Source organism: Hibiscus syriacus, unplaced genomic scaffold (genome assembly GCF_006381635.1).
Source record: "Hibiscus syriacus cultivar Baekdansim isolate YM2019G1 unplaced genomic scaffold, ASM638163v2 tig00111392_pilon, whole genome shotgun sequence".
NCBI classification, from domain to species: domain Eukaryota; kingdom Viridiplantae; phylum Streptophyta; class Magnoliopsida; order Malvales; family Malvaceae; genus Hibiscus; species Hibiscus syriacus.
Window position 1 is genome coordinate 3,372,596 of NW_024063078.1, and position 17,030 is coordinate 3,389,625.

General features: G+C 34.1%; 1 protein-coding gene, 1 non-coding gene and 1 pseudogene across 2 annotated transcripts; all 3 read left to right on the plus strand.

The window, feature by feature from the left end:
* The first annotated feature begins 1,156 nt into the window (after positions 1–1,156).
* Positions 1,157–3,796, plus strand: LOC120160235 (annotated as a pseudogene).
* Positions 2,300–2,372, plus strand: TRNAF-GAA. Its single transcript has one exon. It is a non-coding gene; the product is annotated as a tRNA-Phe (tRNA).
* Positions 3,797–11,090: 7,294 nt separating the features above from the next.
* On the plus strand, positions 11,091–11,725 carry LOC120160666 (cytochrome P450 71D6-like). The gene is made up of 2 exons (XM_039171026.1): positions 11,091–11,375; positions 11,570–11,725. The coding sequence occupies exons 1-2, from the start codon at positions 11,091–11,093 to the stop codon at positions 11,723–11,725; spliced, it is 441 nt and encodes a 146-aa protein (XP_039026957.1).
* Positions 11,726–17,030: the final 5,305 nt, after the last annotated feature.

Sequence of the window (17,030 nt, forward strand, 5' to 3'; positions counted from 1 at the left end):
GTCAACTTGGCACCTGATGTCGATCAAACGGCCGAATTCTGATTGCCACGTAGATAAAGACGTGTATTTACAAAACCGTATTCTAAAAATATACGACTGACGTAGTACATTTTTTTTTGTGTAAGTTCGAATTTAAAGCTATACAAGAGGGTATGTCGGTACTTTTCCTTGGAGGGTGATGACGTGAATTAAGTAGACCCGTATTCATTGTTTAATTATAATTAAATGATTGGAGAAAGCGAATATTTTAAAATTAAAAAAGGTGGAATCTTGGATACGCCTGATATCTAAACTGAAGTCTGTGCTTGCAAAATGGGGTTTGGCTTTGGTGTAATGTAGTGGACTAGTGGAGTACAAGTAAGCAATGTTACATACAAATCTCAATATTTGATAATCTTTTACTTTACTTTTAAAACCTCTCTCTATTTAATTTGTAGTAATTATAAGGTAATAATTATTTAAAGATAAGTCTCATTATTTAACATTTAATTTGTAACCTTAAAAAATAATAACAATTCTTTTACCACTAAGATCGTTTGGTTCATAAATCTGAAAACTAAATTTATTAATTAATTAAAAGCTCTTAAATTAAAAAGTGGCTTCCTCGCTCGTATAGGGTTGTGGAAAAATAATTTTACCATATAAGATATCCACCATATTATTTTTTGAACTAGAAGTTTTTATTGGTCTGAAGACATCGTGCACTCCTATAATCTTCTCAAGTTGCCTGAAGACTCCATATAGTCATAGGATTTTCTTCATTTGTCTGAAGACACCATGCAGTCGTGAAGTCTTCATATTTATCTTGAAGACACGTGAAACATCTGGCATCTTTAGATTGATATTATTCAATTCACCCTAAATGAGAAAATAATCCCAAAATAAATTATATTAAAAAATAAAAAATATCACTTATATTATCTCAACCATTTTACCATTAAAAATGTATATAGATTAAATCTTCAATTAATTTGACATATCAGAAAGTGGCTATGAATTCTAAAACCTGACCCTTATCTCACTTTTCCAACCCAAACCCATTGAGAAGCACAGTGCCTCCATCTGTAATTTAAGCACATTCCAAGCCCATTCACTAATAAAAAACCTCTTAACTTTCAGTTTTTCATCCCCCTTTAGCTTTAGCCAGTAGCCACTACCCTACACTACAAATCACTTTCAAGCTTTCCTTTCCTTTGTCAAAACAAACACAACTCAGAGCTCAGAAGCGAAGGGAAAGGGAAGAGAAACAGCATGATGGGGCAAAGGCAACACATTCTTCTTCTCATTTTCTCACTTGTTCTTCTCTTCCAAACCTCAAATGCCCACAACATTACACACCTGCTAGCAAAGCACCCATCTTTATCAACATTCAACCATTACCTCACACTCACACACTTAGCTCCGTAGATCAACCGCCGCACCACCATCACGGTTCTCGCCTTGGACAACGCCGCCATGTCCTCTCTCTTAGCCAAAAACCCTTCCATTTTCACCATCAAGAACATCCTCTCCCTCCATGTCCTCCTCGACTACTTCGGTGCCAAGAAGCTTCACCAAATAAGGGATGGCACTGCACTGGCTGCCACTATGTTCCAAGCTACTGGGGTGGCTCCCGGGGTTTCTGGGTTTGTTAATATAACCGATTTCAAAGGTGGGAAAGTTGGTTTTGGAGCTGAAGACAATGGTGGGAATCTGGAATCGTTTTTTGTTAAATCTGTGGAGGAGCTTCCTTATAATATATCTGTGATTCAGATCAGCAAGGCTTTGCCTTCTGCTGTAGCTGAAGCTCCTACTCCAGGGCCAAGTGAGCTGAATATCACTGGCATTATGTCTGCGCATGGATGTAAAGTGTTTGCTGATACACTTCTGGCAAATCCTGAAGCCATGGGAACATATGAGGTAAGCTGGAAATTTGTTATTTGATTCTTTCATGAACCAATCTAGTGAAAAAGATGGTGAAAGAAGGAAATGGGGTATTGGGAAAAAGGGGTAGAAACTAGAAAAAGAACTCATTTTTGGCCGTTTGATTGGCTGATGATGGTGGGTTTTAGTGTGCAATGGAGAAATAGTGTAAAAGCACATTGAAAAGTTGTGATCATGACATAGTATAGTGTTTTCTTTGCTCATACCTATTTGAATGATTCATAATCCATATGAAAATTTACAAAGTCTTCCTTTTAAAGATCCAAGAAATTTCCGTTCGAGACTTTTAATTTCTTACTTTTTTGGTTTTTTTTTTCATTTTTAATTGACATAGACCCAAATCATCTAGTATTATGAGGATAATACGTCGGTAATGGTCGGGATAGCTCAGTTGGTAGAGCAGAGGACTGAAAATCCTTGTGTCACCAGTTCAAATCTGGTTCCTGGCATATGATTCGTTTGTATGAGTATCTACTCTACGTATGGCTAACTTTAGTTTTCAGAAAGGCAAGGTGTTGTTGGAGAGTGGGTGAGCCAATTTTTAATCCAGGAGCATGACAATGACATCTTAAGATTTTTCAAATTTTGTTTTTGTTTGTGAAATTTCTAGACAAGGTCAAATCCAGATCTGGTTTTGTTTTTTCCTACCAATTCGATGCCAAATTGTGAATGTCCATTAAAGTGTTGGGACCCTAGACTCTAGAGCATGCACATTATTGTCCTGGATTTAACACTATCCTATAAGCAAACAACATGCAGTAAATGTATGAGACAGTTGTTGTAGACATTGATTCGAAGATGGTGGTAGTTTGGATAAGGAGTCGAGATAGGCGTAAACGGTTGGAAGTTGCAACTTGGAAGTCGTTGACATTAATAGGCTTGGTTAGAAGCTTGTAGTAAGTGCATGGACTGGTAGCTAAGGAAATGGCATGTTTTGATTTGTTATTTACTCCTTTGTTGGTGCTGGTTTGCCTGTCTTTACTTTGCCCCTAGTGTGTAGTTGTGACTTGATATCTGCATGAACCGTAAAATAATTGAGATTTTGCTTGTTTATTTCTTTGTATTCTACGAATGAATTCGTAATGGATCTATCGTTAAGCTTCTAGGATAATGTTAATGGAGGATTGACTGTATTCTGCCCTCTGGACGATCCATTCAAAGCCTTTTTACCGAAGTACAAGAACTTCACAGCTTCTAAGAAAGCATCATTCCTCGAATTCTTTGGTGTGCCTGTGTACCAATCTATGTCCATGTTGAAATCCAACAACGGACTCATGAACACATTAGCTACCGACGGAGCCAGCAAGTTCGATTTCACCGTGCAAAACGAGGGTGAAGAGGTGACTCTAAAGACCAGGATCAACACCGTCAAAATAACCGGGACTCTGCTCGACTAGCAACCGGTAGCAATTTATACAATCGATAAAGTCTTGATTCCCGAAGAGTTGTTCAAGGTGTCAGCTCTTAGCTCAGCCCCGGCCCCTGCCCCAGCGGAGGCAGCAGATGCACCAAAGGGGTCCAAATCCAAATCAAAGTCCAAGTCCAAATCCAAGACTAAGGCGGCACCAACACCGGATTCAGACTCACCAGCGGAGTCACCAGACGAGGAGCCGGCTGATCAGGTAGCTGATGATGAGAGTGGTGGTATGTTTTTTGGGGCAGACAGGTTGAGTGCTGTTGTATTGAGCTTGTTCTTAGTGTTTTTCTTGCTGTGAGTCTTCTAGTTTAGTAAGCGATGCCTTTCAGGCCTAACTTATTACTTGTGTTCAGCGTGGTTACTTTGTTTTTCAGTGCGTGATTGAGTATTTTTGTGTTGAGTAAATGCAAGTTGTGATGTTAGTTGATAGCAATTAAGTTTGGGGGTACGTTTTGAGTATAATTTTCTTCTTTTAAACAAGTCGTTTATGAACGGCCCTTAACATGATCATCAAAATTAGGCACAGCATCATGGAAAGGGTCACCAACTCTTAACCATTTATTGTCAAAACTAAACTTAACTTTGTGGGTGGAGATGCTGCAAGGGATGGGCATTTCACCCGAGTCCGACGCGTTCTAATATGATCATAATCGATTGAGTCAGTTTCTAATTAAAAAATTGGGATTTAAATTGGGTTTCTTAAGATTGGGGTCTGAGTTTAGATTCATAGTGAAAAAAATCGACAAGACATAATATTATAATTATCTTTTATATATTTTAAGACAATTGCAATAGTATCTCTTTCTATTTTTTCTTCTTCCATTAAGTCCTTATTTTACTTGATAAAAATAATATATATATATAGATCGAGTTGGGTCAGATATTTTTCAACCTTAAATTTCAAGTCAGATTTTGAACCGACATAGACCTTTTTAAACCCTAAGTCAGATCAAATACATATGGAAAAAAGAATTTTCCAATCAAATTTGGAATGACTGGAATCTAACTCTATCCATGGCCATCCTAGATATTGCATAATCTATCAATAAGTTCCTCGATCAATCCAATATATATATATATGTATATATATAGGTCGAGTTGGGTCAGGTACGAGTTTCAACCTAAAAATCCAAGTCGAATTTCGAACCTATAGAGACCTTCTTAAACCCTAAGTAGGATCAAATACAAATAGAAAAATTTATTCTTTGGATCAAATTCGAACTATCCGAGTTTCAACCTAAAAATTCAAGTCGGATTTTAAACCGAAAGATACCTTAAACCCTAAGTCGGATGAAATACAAATAGAAAAAATTATTTTTCGGATCAAATTCGGAATGACAGAAAATCTTACCGTCTATATATGGCCATCTTAGTTACTACCTAATCTATCAGTAACTTCCTCGATGAGTCCAAGAAAATATTATAACTAACCAGCGAACTCGTGTGAATTCTCAGAGGATATAATAGATTATTCCAATAATATCTGCTGGTCAGGGGTGGTAGTAATCAGTTCTTGACTGCAAGCTCACAGGGGCATCTAACCTAGTCAAAGGAACCCTAAATAATAATATTATTTAGGCGAATATTTTGAACTAATAATAATACGGGTAAACAAATTATTTACTTAGTTATATATAATGTTTTATTTTAGTCCACTGTCATTAAAAAGTTAATGATAATATTAACGTAATATTTTTGTTTTTAATTTTTATGTTAGCAACTCATTAATATTTTTTAATCGATTTTATTTGAACAATAAGTTGATGGACAAGAGGTTCATCTTCTTCAATCTCAATGATTTCCATGTCCTGACAACGGTTAGGCCTATTATTTTACTCAATTCATGTTCCTCATTCCAATATTATATTATAAAAAATAGTTTTTTTTTTCATGTCCTCATATGCATTGATAAATCAGTCTTGACACACAGGCTGGTGTCAAGATTACGCATGCTGCATAAATTCAGAAGAAACGTCATTTCATCAAGACTTTCTCCACTAGTCTTCCTACAATGGATAACCAACTCAAGTTGCTCCCATTGTCATTGGCCTTTCTTGTGTTCATTTTCATGGTGTTTAAGATACGGATGAGATCCAAAATAAAGGGCTCACCCCCAAATCTACCTCCTGCACCATGGAAATTACCTATTATAGGGCACTTGCACCATTTACTTTTCTCTCTTCCCCATCACTGCTTGACAGAACTAGCCTAAAGGCATGGTTCCGTGATGCACCTATAACTTGGTGAATTATCACACATTGTTGTTTCTTCTCCGGAGGCTGATAAAGAAGTGATGAAAACACATGATATCAATTTTGCTAACAGGCCCTATCTCCTTGCTGCATAAATCATATTGTATAAATTTTCAGATATTGTTTTTGGGCCATATGGAGATTATTGGAGGCAGCTTCGAAAAGTTTGCACGTTGGAGCTGCTTAGTAAGATGTTGAAAAGTCAAGGAAAACGGTACATTAATGCACCGAATTCATTCAATGCAAATTGTCAAAAGTTTCAACTAATTTGTTTAAAAAAATGGTAAAAGCTTAAATTAATCATTGTATTTTAGGGTATTTACAAATTAGTCCTTAAGACTTCGACTATAAATACCCTAACTCATTTAGCTTCAAAATCATCCCAAAGCATTCTAGCTTTCTTCTAATACTAGAGAGAATTTAGAGAGTTTCTTGAGAGTTGTTTTCTCCTTTTTATCAAGAGAGAATTGTCATTGTATTCTCCTTGGTAGATCGAGAGAGGTTGTAATTCCTATTTTTCTCATAGTGAAATTCTTCTACCGTTGCCCGTGGTTTTTACCCTATATTATTTAGGGGGTTTCCACGTAAATTTTGTGTCTCTTTTATCTTCATTTTTATTTTCTCAAATTATCAGTTGCGATTTTGCTCTATCCGATAGCCGTCTTCCGCAACAATTGATATCCGAGCCAGATTTGAGTGTGTAATATCTGCTTATTGTCTTTTTGGTTGCCACCAAAAGGTGGATCCTCCAACATAAGAAAATAAGAAAGTATTACCCCTTCTTTGAGGTTCTAGAGAACTATTCACGATAGTGAAATAGTGGGAGCTATCAATAATAGAAGCTATGGCAACAAAATTTGACATTGAAAAGTTCAATGGGAAAAATTTCTCATTGTGGAAATTGAATATGAAGGCCATCCTCAGGAAAGACGGGTGTCTAGCGGCTATCAATGAAAGGCCGGTCGATTTCACAGATGACATCAAATAGAACGAGATGGACGGGAATGCTATGGAAAACTTTCATCTAGCATTAGCAGATGAAGTATTGTCAAGCATCGAGGAGAAGAATACAGCTAAGGAGATATGTGATCATCTCACCAAATTGTATGAGGCCACATCGTTGCACAATAAAATTTTCCTTAAGAGGAAATTGTACACTCTCCGTATGCCAGAATCTACTTCAGTGATGGAGCACTTAAATACACTGAACACCTTATTTTCTCAGCTTACATCCTTAAGCTGTAAAATAGGAGAACAAGAACGTGTTGAACTTCTACTTCAAAGTCTACCGGATTCGTACGATCAACTCATCATCAACTTGACAAATAATAATGTCACCAATCTAGTCTTCGATGATGTTGCAGCTGCTGTTCTACAAGAAGAAAATCGGCGCAAGAACAAGGAAGACATACAAGTAAAGCTGCAATAAGCAGAAGCGTTGACAACGATGAGAGGGAGATCAACGGAACGTGGCCAAAGCAACAGTCACAAACATGGTAGATCGAAGTCAATGAGCAAGAAGAATTTAAAGTGTTACAACTGTAGAAAGAAGGGTCACTTGAAGAAGGATTGTTGGAGTCTAAATAAAAACTCCAATCCACAAGGCAATACTACAAACACTTCAGATGATGAAAATGCTCTATGCTGTGAAGCGTCAACCACCGTGGAAGGTAGAAAGAGATATGCAAACATATGGCTCATTGATTCGGGAGCAACATATCACATGACCTCAAGAAGAGAATGATTCCATCAGTATGAACATGTCTCAGGAGGATCTGTGTATAATTGCAATGATCATGCCTTAGAGATCATTGGCGTGAGAACCATCAAATTGAAGATGTACGATGGAACAATCAAAATTGTTCGAGATGTGCGGCACGTGAAAGGCCTGAAGAAAAATTTATTATCCTACGGATTGTTGGATAATAATGCAAGCAAGATTGAAACACAGAAAGAAATCATGAAGGTGTTTCGTGGAACTCTTGTGGTGCTGAAAGGAGAAAATATAGCTGCAAACTTGTACATGCTGAAGTGAGAGACTTTGCTAAAAGCAGAAGCCTCTGTTACCTCATGTAGTTCAGATTCTTCAATGCTATGACATCAGAAACTTGGACTCATGTCAGAACAAGGAATGAAAGTTCTTGTGGAGGAAAAGCTACTTTCAGGCTTAACAAAGGTATCACTTACTTTGTGTGAGCATTGCATAACAAGTAAGCAGCACCGGTTAAAATTCAACACGTTAAATTCTAGAGGCAAAAATGTTCTAGAATTTTTTGCCTCTAGAATTGGTTCATTCTGACGTATGGCAAGCACCAGTTACATCCCTAGGTAGAGCAAAATACTTTGTCTCATTTATTGATGACTACTCCAGGAGATGTTGGGTGTACCCTATTAAGAAGAAGTCAGATGTGTTTTTAACTTTCAAAAACTTCAAAGCGCGGGTGGAACTTGATTCTGGAAATAAGATCAAGTGTTTCAGAACAGATAATGGAGGAGAATACACAAGCAAAGAATTTGATGACTTTTGCAAGAAAGAAGGCATCAAAAGACAGTTCACAGTGGCGAACACTCCTCAACAAAATGGAGTGGCAAAGCGGATGACAGAACCTTGTTAGAAAGAACAAGAGCAATGTTGAGGGATGCAAGCCTAGAAAAATCATTATGGGCAGAAGCAGTCAATACCGCCTGTTATTTGGTGAATCGAGCTCCATCAACTGCAATAGAGCTGAAGACACCAATAGAGATGTGGACTGGTAAACCAGCTGATTATTCAAACCTCTATGTATTTGGAAGTATAGTGTACGTGATGTACAACTCCTAAGAAATTTCAAAGTTGGATCCAAAATCCAGGAAATGCAAATTATTGGGGTATGCTGATGGAGTAAAGGGGTATCGCTTGTGGGATCCCACTACCCGCAAAGTGATCATTAGTAGAGATGTTATCTTTGTAGAAGACAAGCTACAAAGAAAAGAAGACGATGATAGCGCTGAAAAGTCAGAGACTACACAGATACATGTGGAAAAGGAGTTTGAATAAGGAGATTCTTCTGAAGCAGAACCAGCACATGATGAACAAGAACCAGCGAGTTCTGAAGCTCCAACAACTCGTCAATCAGATTGTGTGAGAAGACGTCCCAATTGGCACTCAGATTATAATATAGAAGGAAATATTGCATACTGCCTTTTAACAGAGGATGGTGAGCCATCAACATACCAGGAGGCAATAAACAACTCAGATGCTTCAATGTGGATGATGGCGATGCAAGAAGAAATCGAAGCCCTTCATAAAAATAATACACGGGATCTTGTGTGACTACCACAAGGAAGGAAACCAATTGGTAACAAATGTGTTTTCAAAATCAAGCGAAATGGTGACGATCAAGTGGAGAGGTATCGTGCAAGAATGGTGGTCAAAGGATATGCTCAGAAAGAAGGTATTGATTTCAATGAAATTTTTTCTCCTGTGGTTCGACTAACAATAGTTCGAGTAGTCTTGGAAATGTGTACTACATTGAATTTACATCTGGAACAGCTAGATGTTAAAACAGCTTTTCTTCATGGAAATTTTGAAGAAGAAATTTATATGCTCCAGCCTGAAGGTTTTGAAGAAGACGAAAAGAATAACTTGGTTTGCAGGTTGAACAAATCTCTGTACGGTCTAAAGCAGACACCGAGGTGTTGGTATAAGAGATTTGATTCCTTCATTATGTGCCTTGGATACAACAGACTTAATGCAGACCCTTGTGCTTATTTCAAGAGGTCTGGTGATAACGATTTTGTTATATTGCTGTTGTATGTGGATGACATGTTGGTTGCAGGACCCAACAAAGATCATATTGAAAAATTGAAGGCACAACTGGCTAGGGAATTTGAAATGAAGGACTTGGGATCAGCAAACAAGATTCTAGGGATGCAAATTCATCGAGACAGAAGTAATAGGAAGATTTGACTTTCACAAAAGAATTACTTGAAGAAAATCTTGTCACGATTTAGCATGCAAAATTGTAAGCCAATTTCTACCCCTCTTCCTATTAACTTCAAATTATCCTCCAGTATGAGTCCTAGCAGTGAAGAAGAGAGGATGAAGATGTCTCGAGTACCGTATGCATCAGCAGTGGGAAGCTTAATGTTCGCTATGATATGCACAAGACCAGACATTGCACAAGCAGTGGGAGTAGTTAGTCGGTACATGACGAATCCAGGCAAAGAGCATTGAAATACAGTAAAGAGGATCCTGAGATACATCAAAGGGACCTCAAATGTTGCATTATGTTACGGAGGATCAAACTTACTAATCAATGGGTATGTAGATTCTGACTATGCGGGGGATTTAAATAAAAGCAAATCTACGACAGGATATGTGTTCAAAATTGCTGATGGAGCTGTAAGCTGGGTTTCAAAATTGTAATCAGTTGTGGCTACATCCACAACAGAAACATAATATGTAGCAGCTACACAAGCAGTAAAGAAGCAATTTGGTTGAAGATGTTATTGGAGGAGCTTGGGCACAATCAAGAGTATGTCTCTCTGTTTTGTGACAGTCAAAGCGCCTTGCATCTAGCAAGGAATCCAGCATTTTCATTCAAGGACAAAGAACATACTAGTTCAGTACCACTTCATTCGTGAAAAGGTGGAAGAATGGACGATAGATATGCAGAAGATCCATACTAAAGATAACATAGCAGATTTCATGACGAAGGCAATCAATGCTGATAAATTTACCTGGTGTCGATCCTCCTGTGGCCTGTCAGAGACGTAAGCAACATGAAGGTACAAGGTAGAAAGAATGGTGTGAAGATATGATTGTTCCAATCAAATCTTCAAGTGGGAGATTGTTGAAAAGTCAAGGAAAACGATGCATTAATGCACCGAATTCATTCAATGCAAATTGTCAAAAGTTTCAACTAATTTGTTGAAAAAATGGTAAAAGCTTAAATTAGTCATTGTACTTTAGGGTATTTACAAATTAGTCCTTAAGACTTCGACTATAAATACCCTAGCTCATTTAGCTTTAAAATCATCCCAAAGCATTCTAGCTTTCTTCTAATACTAGAGAGAATTTAGAGAGTTTCTTGAGAGTTGTTTTCTTCTTTTTATCAAGAGAGAATTATCATTGTATTCTCCTTGGTAGATCGAGAGAGGTTGTAATTCCTATTTTTCTCATAGTGAAATTCTTCTACCGTTGCCCGTGGTTTTTTACCCTATATTATTTAGGGGTTTTCCACGTAAATTTTGTGTCTCTTTTATCTTCATTTTTATTTTCTCAAATTATCAGTTGCGATTTTGCTCTATCCGATAGTCGTCTTCCGCAACATAAGAAACGTGTACAATCATTCCGATCAATTAGAGAAGAGGAGGTTTCATGTTTGGTTATATCCATATTTTCTAGTACATGATTGGAAAACCTCGGAGAACTGTTAAAAAACTTATCATATAACATCACTTTAAGGACTGTTGTTGGCGGAAGATGCAAGCAACATGAAACATTCCTTTCAATTATGAGGAAAAGTGTCGAACTAGCAACTGGTTTTAGTATTACCGATATGTTTCCTTCCTTCAAATTGCTTCCTATGATCGGTGGGATGAGAGCCAAACTTGAGAGCATGCACCATGACTTTGATGTGATGCTTGAAAGCATTATTGAAGAACATAAAGCTAGCAATGCAAATCCGAAGAACAGTGATGATGTAACAGATGATCTAGTTGATGTTCTTTTGCATCTTCAGGATCATGGATACCTTGAATTTCCCTTAACAACTGACCACATCAAAGCTGTTATCCTGGTGAGTACTTAGTAGTATCTTGTGTGTTTAACAGTCCTAAAAATTTAAAATGCTCAAATATCAAAGAACTTGAAGCTTGAGATCATTGGGAAGTTCCTTTATTCAGTGTTCAAATATAAGACCTTGTTTTCTTCAGTTGCTTGAATGTTTTACACAGATGTTTTGTAATTTAACCAAGTAGAACTGCTTATCAGGGCATGATTGCAGATGGAACCGAGATATCTTCAACTACAGCAGAATGGGCAATGTCAGAAATGATGAAAAATCCTAGAGTCCTGGAGAAAGCACAAGCTGAGGTGAGGCGAATCTATGATGAGGTGAGGCGAATCTATCTAAAGGTTCCTATCTAAAGGTTGTCTAACAGAAATCTAAAGGTGGCATTGCCTGAGATAACTCAGAATACCAGAATAAACTATCTAGAAAATGTTATGCTGATTTAGTCCCTATACTTGTTCTCGTTTATCATTATAGTATTTAAAGAATTTTATTTATGCTGATATCTGAAATTATTAATCGATATCACCGTGAGTATACTGTCTATTGACTAATGTCGTCAATAAATATGACATAATACGATAAGTAGGGACTATTGTAAGATTTTTATGTTAGGGGGTAAACTTTTAAAATTTTAGGAGGGGATAAACTTATAAAATTTTAGGGGAACTTATAAAATTTTAGGGGACGAAAACATAATTTCAATAAAAATATATAGAAAATTTCTAAAATATATAGTAATTTTAAATTTTCTGGAGGACGGCTGTCCCCACCCGCCCCTCGATCCATCCCGATGATAAGTGCAGGAAAACACCACGATACAAATATGAATCAAGTGATTTTAGTGATTAAAACGATAATGGTTATCTCTAGATGTCTCAGGTTCAAGTACGACGTCTGTAGGGATGTTTGAATGTTTATTGTCAAATAATTGATAGTCTTTTGAACATATATTATATTATAATCATCACATACTAATAAAAAAATCTCAATTTAAAAATTAATAGTATCCTTGAAAAATTAGAAAAATATTATAATTTCAAATGCTAAAGTGATAAAATAATTTGTTTAAATACTAAAGTGATAAATGAAAACAATTTTGGGAGCTACATTAACATTTGACCATTATAGAATAATAACTTATCTACGTGGAAATATACAATACATTAAATTGCAATCGAATCACCGAACCCCAGTGTTTTGAAAGTCGGACCGAATCGGTCGGTTCAACCGGGAACCGTTGTCTAGTCCGGTTTAATCTACACCGGTTGAACCGCTACTAGTGAATCGGCCGGAACCGCTGAACCATTCGAACTGGTCCGGTTGAAAACCGGAAAAAACCGTCAATTATTTTTTTAAAAAAAAATTAAATCAAACGACGTCGTTTGTTAAACGAGCCAAGTCGAACTCGAGTATTGTTGAGCTCAACTCGAACTTGAAAACTTTAAAAGTAAGCTCAACTCGACTCAAACTCACGAGCTAAAAATTATCAAGTTCAACTCAAACTCGAAATATAATATTGAAACTTGAACTCAAAAAGGCTTGAACTCAAAAAAAAATTAAAAGCTCGATTGAAGCCTAAAATTCGAGCTTGATTGAAGTGAAAGAATAGTTCACTCAATGCTCACCAAAAGGCTCCATGATTTTGAATGCCAAATTACCTCTATTATTTATAGAAGTTAGTTGTGATGCTCTTCTATGTTTCTTAGCCATGTGCGATTGTTTTGTTCTCATATTTTTACTCTTTAGACTTTTGAGATTCTTTTCTATGTTTCTTAGCCTTGTGAGATTATTTTTTTTAAAAAATTAAACCAAACAATATCATTTTGTTATGATTTTTTTAGCCCCAAATTTATTTTTTAATTATAGTTATATAATTATATTTAATATTTAATATGTTTTACCTTAATTATTATGTTGTAGTTAATTTGAATTATTTTGTTTCACTTGATTTTATGGTTTTAACTTGTATATGTTATGACTTGCTTTGAATATGACTTATGAAATAAAAAATTATTTTATTAAATATTTTTGATATTTTTATTTAATTTTTTAAATAATTATGATGTCGTTCGGTTCTTTCGATCGATAAGATCGATTGAACCAATGAACCAATAACATAACTGATTCACTAATCGATTTGATTCTAAAAACCATGCCGATCTCCGATCCCCTCCCTGTTTTACCATAGAACTTTCTCGGTGTAAATATTCAATTCGTACGACATGCATGCATGTCCTGTGAGATATGATTATTATACACTCAACCAAGATTCAAGTTTGAATTGAAATTGAAGAAGAGAATAATTTTACTTTATTTTTTATTTTTATTTTGAAGGTTAAATAGGATGAAAATAATAATTTAAGTAATCAAAAAATAAAATATTTTTAAATTTAAATGTGAAAACGAGTCAAATTAATTTTTTTTAAATAATATGTGTGATTATACTGTGTTATCTATTTAGATTTTTTTAGTTTATATCTATATGTACATATCATGCAGATATAACTGTTCGAACTGAGTCTTATAAAAAAAATAATATTCTATTTAACTATTAAAACCACTTGATGAATTTGAGTAAAATCAAGATTAAGATTAATTTTTTATTATTAAATATATGCATAACTTTTGACTATGTATGTAAAGGATGAACTACATCACTAGTCACCAATCTATTATTATTTATTTATTTTAGTCGTTAATTATAATTTTAGAAAAAGTGCCACCAATTATATTTATTTCTATTTTGATAACTGATCATTAAAAAATTAACGATAATATTAATATGAATTTTTAAATTTCGTGTCATTTTTTCTTTGTCAACATCAATCTCATTTTTGTTTTCAAATTCGGTGATCAAAATATAAAAAATATTTAATAGTAGTTATTTTTTTTAATAAAAACAAATAAATTAATAATTAAAATAAATAATTAAAATCAGTAATTAGTAATTAAAAATTTCCAAAACTTTAAAACTTAGGGTCTGTTTGTTTCACTGAAAACGTTTTCCGGAAAATATTTTTCGTAAAATGAATACATTTTCTGGAAACCATTTTACGATATTTTGAATATATTGTTTAAACCCTTTTTTCCACTAGTTAATAAATTTTTTAAAATTATTTATTACAAATATTAATACAGTAAATAATTATTTATCATAAAACTTAATATATTATTTTTTAAATATTAAAATAATTTATTTATTAATAAAATATTATTTTTATAATTTTATTATTAAAATATTAATATTGGTATATTTTATTGAAATAAAAATATTTATTAAAGTAATAGTGTTATATTATATTTTAAAACTATTAATTAGTATATTTTAAATATCTTTATTAAAATATTATTAGATTCTTATGTTAATATTAAATATATAAATAATATTATTCGTTATTAATAATTTAATAATATTATTTCTATGAAATTAATAATAATATAAATTTTATTAATAATTTATTATATTATTAAAATAAAAATATAATATCTTTATTTATTATAATATATTGATTATTTATTATAATATTAAAATATAATTTATTATTAGAAATATTAAATAAATATTTTAAATATTTTATTAATTAATATTTTGATTAAAATGATATTAAAATATTTTATTAATATTACATTCATAAAATAAAATTATTTTGTGTATTTATTATTTGAAATAAAAAGTTCGAAAAATGACTTACGAAAAATCAGACTGTGAGTTATTTTTCAAAAAACACAAATGAAATTTTATTGATAAAAAAAAATATTTTACATTAATCAACCAATTTTCCTCCAACTAAATACTAAAAAATATTTTCCAAAAAAACGTTTTACCTTAAACAAACAAACCTTTAGTGCACTAAATTTTCCAAAGAGCACATAACATGACTGTTGTCCTTCGCTTCTTTGGTGAAATTAAGTAGCACATTATTTCACCTAATAATGATAATTTGGAAAATTCGTACTCAATATACAATACATATATATGGAACATTTCAATTTATTGTCGAAAAAGTATTCTTTTAATCTCACGCTAATTAATTAAATAAACATAGTTAAATCTATCAAATATGGAATTTTATACTATTTTTGTTTTACTCCCGTTTACAAGATTTCATCTTGATTAATCTTGACCGACCCACATCGCACACGCTAATTAACTAAATAAACATAGTTAAATCTATCAAATATGGAATTTTATACTATTTTTTTGTTTTACTCCCGTTTATAAGATTTCGTCTTGATTAATCTAGACCGACCCACATCGCACACGCGAGACCTTACTTAAACGATATCAAGTTGTTTACCACTTGAACTAACCATTGTTAGTAAATTTTATATTATCTTTATAAAAATAATTTAAATTTTATATTCGAAAATTTTCATTAAATGATGAACTCATTCGTGGACCAATATTTTTTATGACCAATTTAGAAAATGAGATAAAAAAAATGATTTTTCGGTTAATGTTATCTACCTTAGCTTGTAAAATTTCATTTACAATTCAATCTTCATAACTATAGTTAAATTATAATTTTGATTACATTTTTATTGGTATTTATTTAAGTTCACACGCACTATATTAATTTTTTTTAAATTAACATGTAATATTCTAAGAAAAAGTGTAATATAAACAACAACAATAAAACCCTATTCCCATATGTAATGGGGTAAGAGGAGGTAGGGTAGTAGGCTGCCCCTAACGCTAGGTTGAGAGCAGCTTCTGTAGAAGACCTCCAGCAGTGAGCAATTTAAAAATAAAGATAAAATACAATGTATGTATACATAAATAAATAAATACATAGTTGAACAGTCTTCATATGCATTCTTCATATGAGCGTCTGTAATGGGAAGTAATCCCTGCAAATAAATTCCTGCGTGAAAATCTATGCATATAGACAAAAATATAACACCTGCTAAATTTAAAAAGAGGAAAAATGAAGAGAAGAATACACAGAAGTCAGCGATAGCAAGCTACAAGAAGGAATAAAGTCAAATGGGTTAAAAACCTAAACTAAGGCAAAACTACTCCGCTACCCTAGTTCTAAGGCTTCATAAACTCCAATGACAAAAGCGTATAAAAAGTAGAAGTCATGGAAATTACTACAAAGGCATTAAAAAGAAGATAGAGATGCTACCCCCTATGGCTGTGACCCACACTACTCGGCTACCCTGGTTCTAAGTCTCCATACTTTCCTATGAAAGGTCATGTCCTTGGTAAGAGATAAATCCTTCAAATCAAATCTCAAGCAGTCTACCCACTTCCTCCTTGGTCTTCCCCTCCTTCTGGCACCGTCAGCTGTAATCGACTCTACTCTCATGACCGCATCCGACGGTTGTCGCCTAAGGACATGCCCAAACCACCATAGTCTTCCCTCCCTCAATTTTTCGGATACATGCATCACCCCCGAGGACATCCTAATTGTAGAGTTTGATGTCATGTCCCACAGAGTCTTACCATATGCTCATCGAAGCATTCTTATTTCTGCTGCCTCCATCCTCCTTACATGATCCTTCTTGATTGCCCAACATTCTGATCCATACAACAGCGCTGGTCTTATTGCCATTCTATAAAATTTTCCCTTAAGTTTTAGAGGCACATTCTTGTCACACAAAACTCCAGTAGCAGCCCTCCACTTTAACTATCCCGCCTTTATACGGTGTGTA

Excerpts from the sequence above, each read along its gene's own strand:
- LOC120160666 (XM_039171026.1), top strand. The coding sequence starts at position 11,091 with ATGAGGAAAAGTGTCGAACTAGCAACTGGTTTTAGTATTACCGATATG. Across the intron at positions 11,376-11,569 it reads ACATCAAAGCTGTTATCCTG|GGCATGATTGCAGATGGAAC; the intron begins GTGAGTACTTAG and ends ACTGCTTATCAG.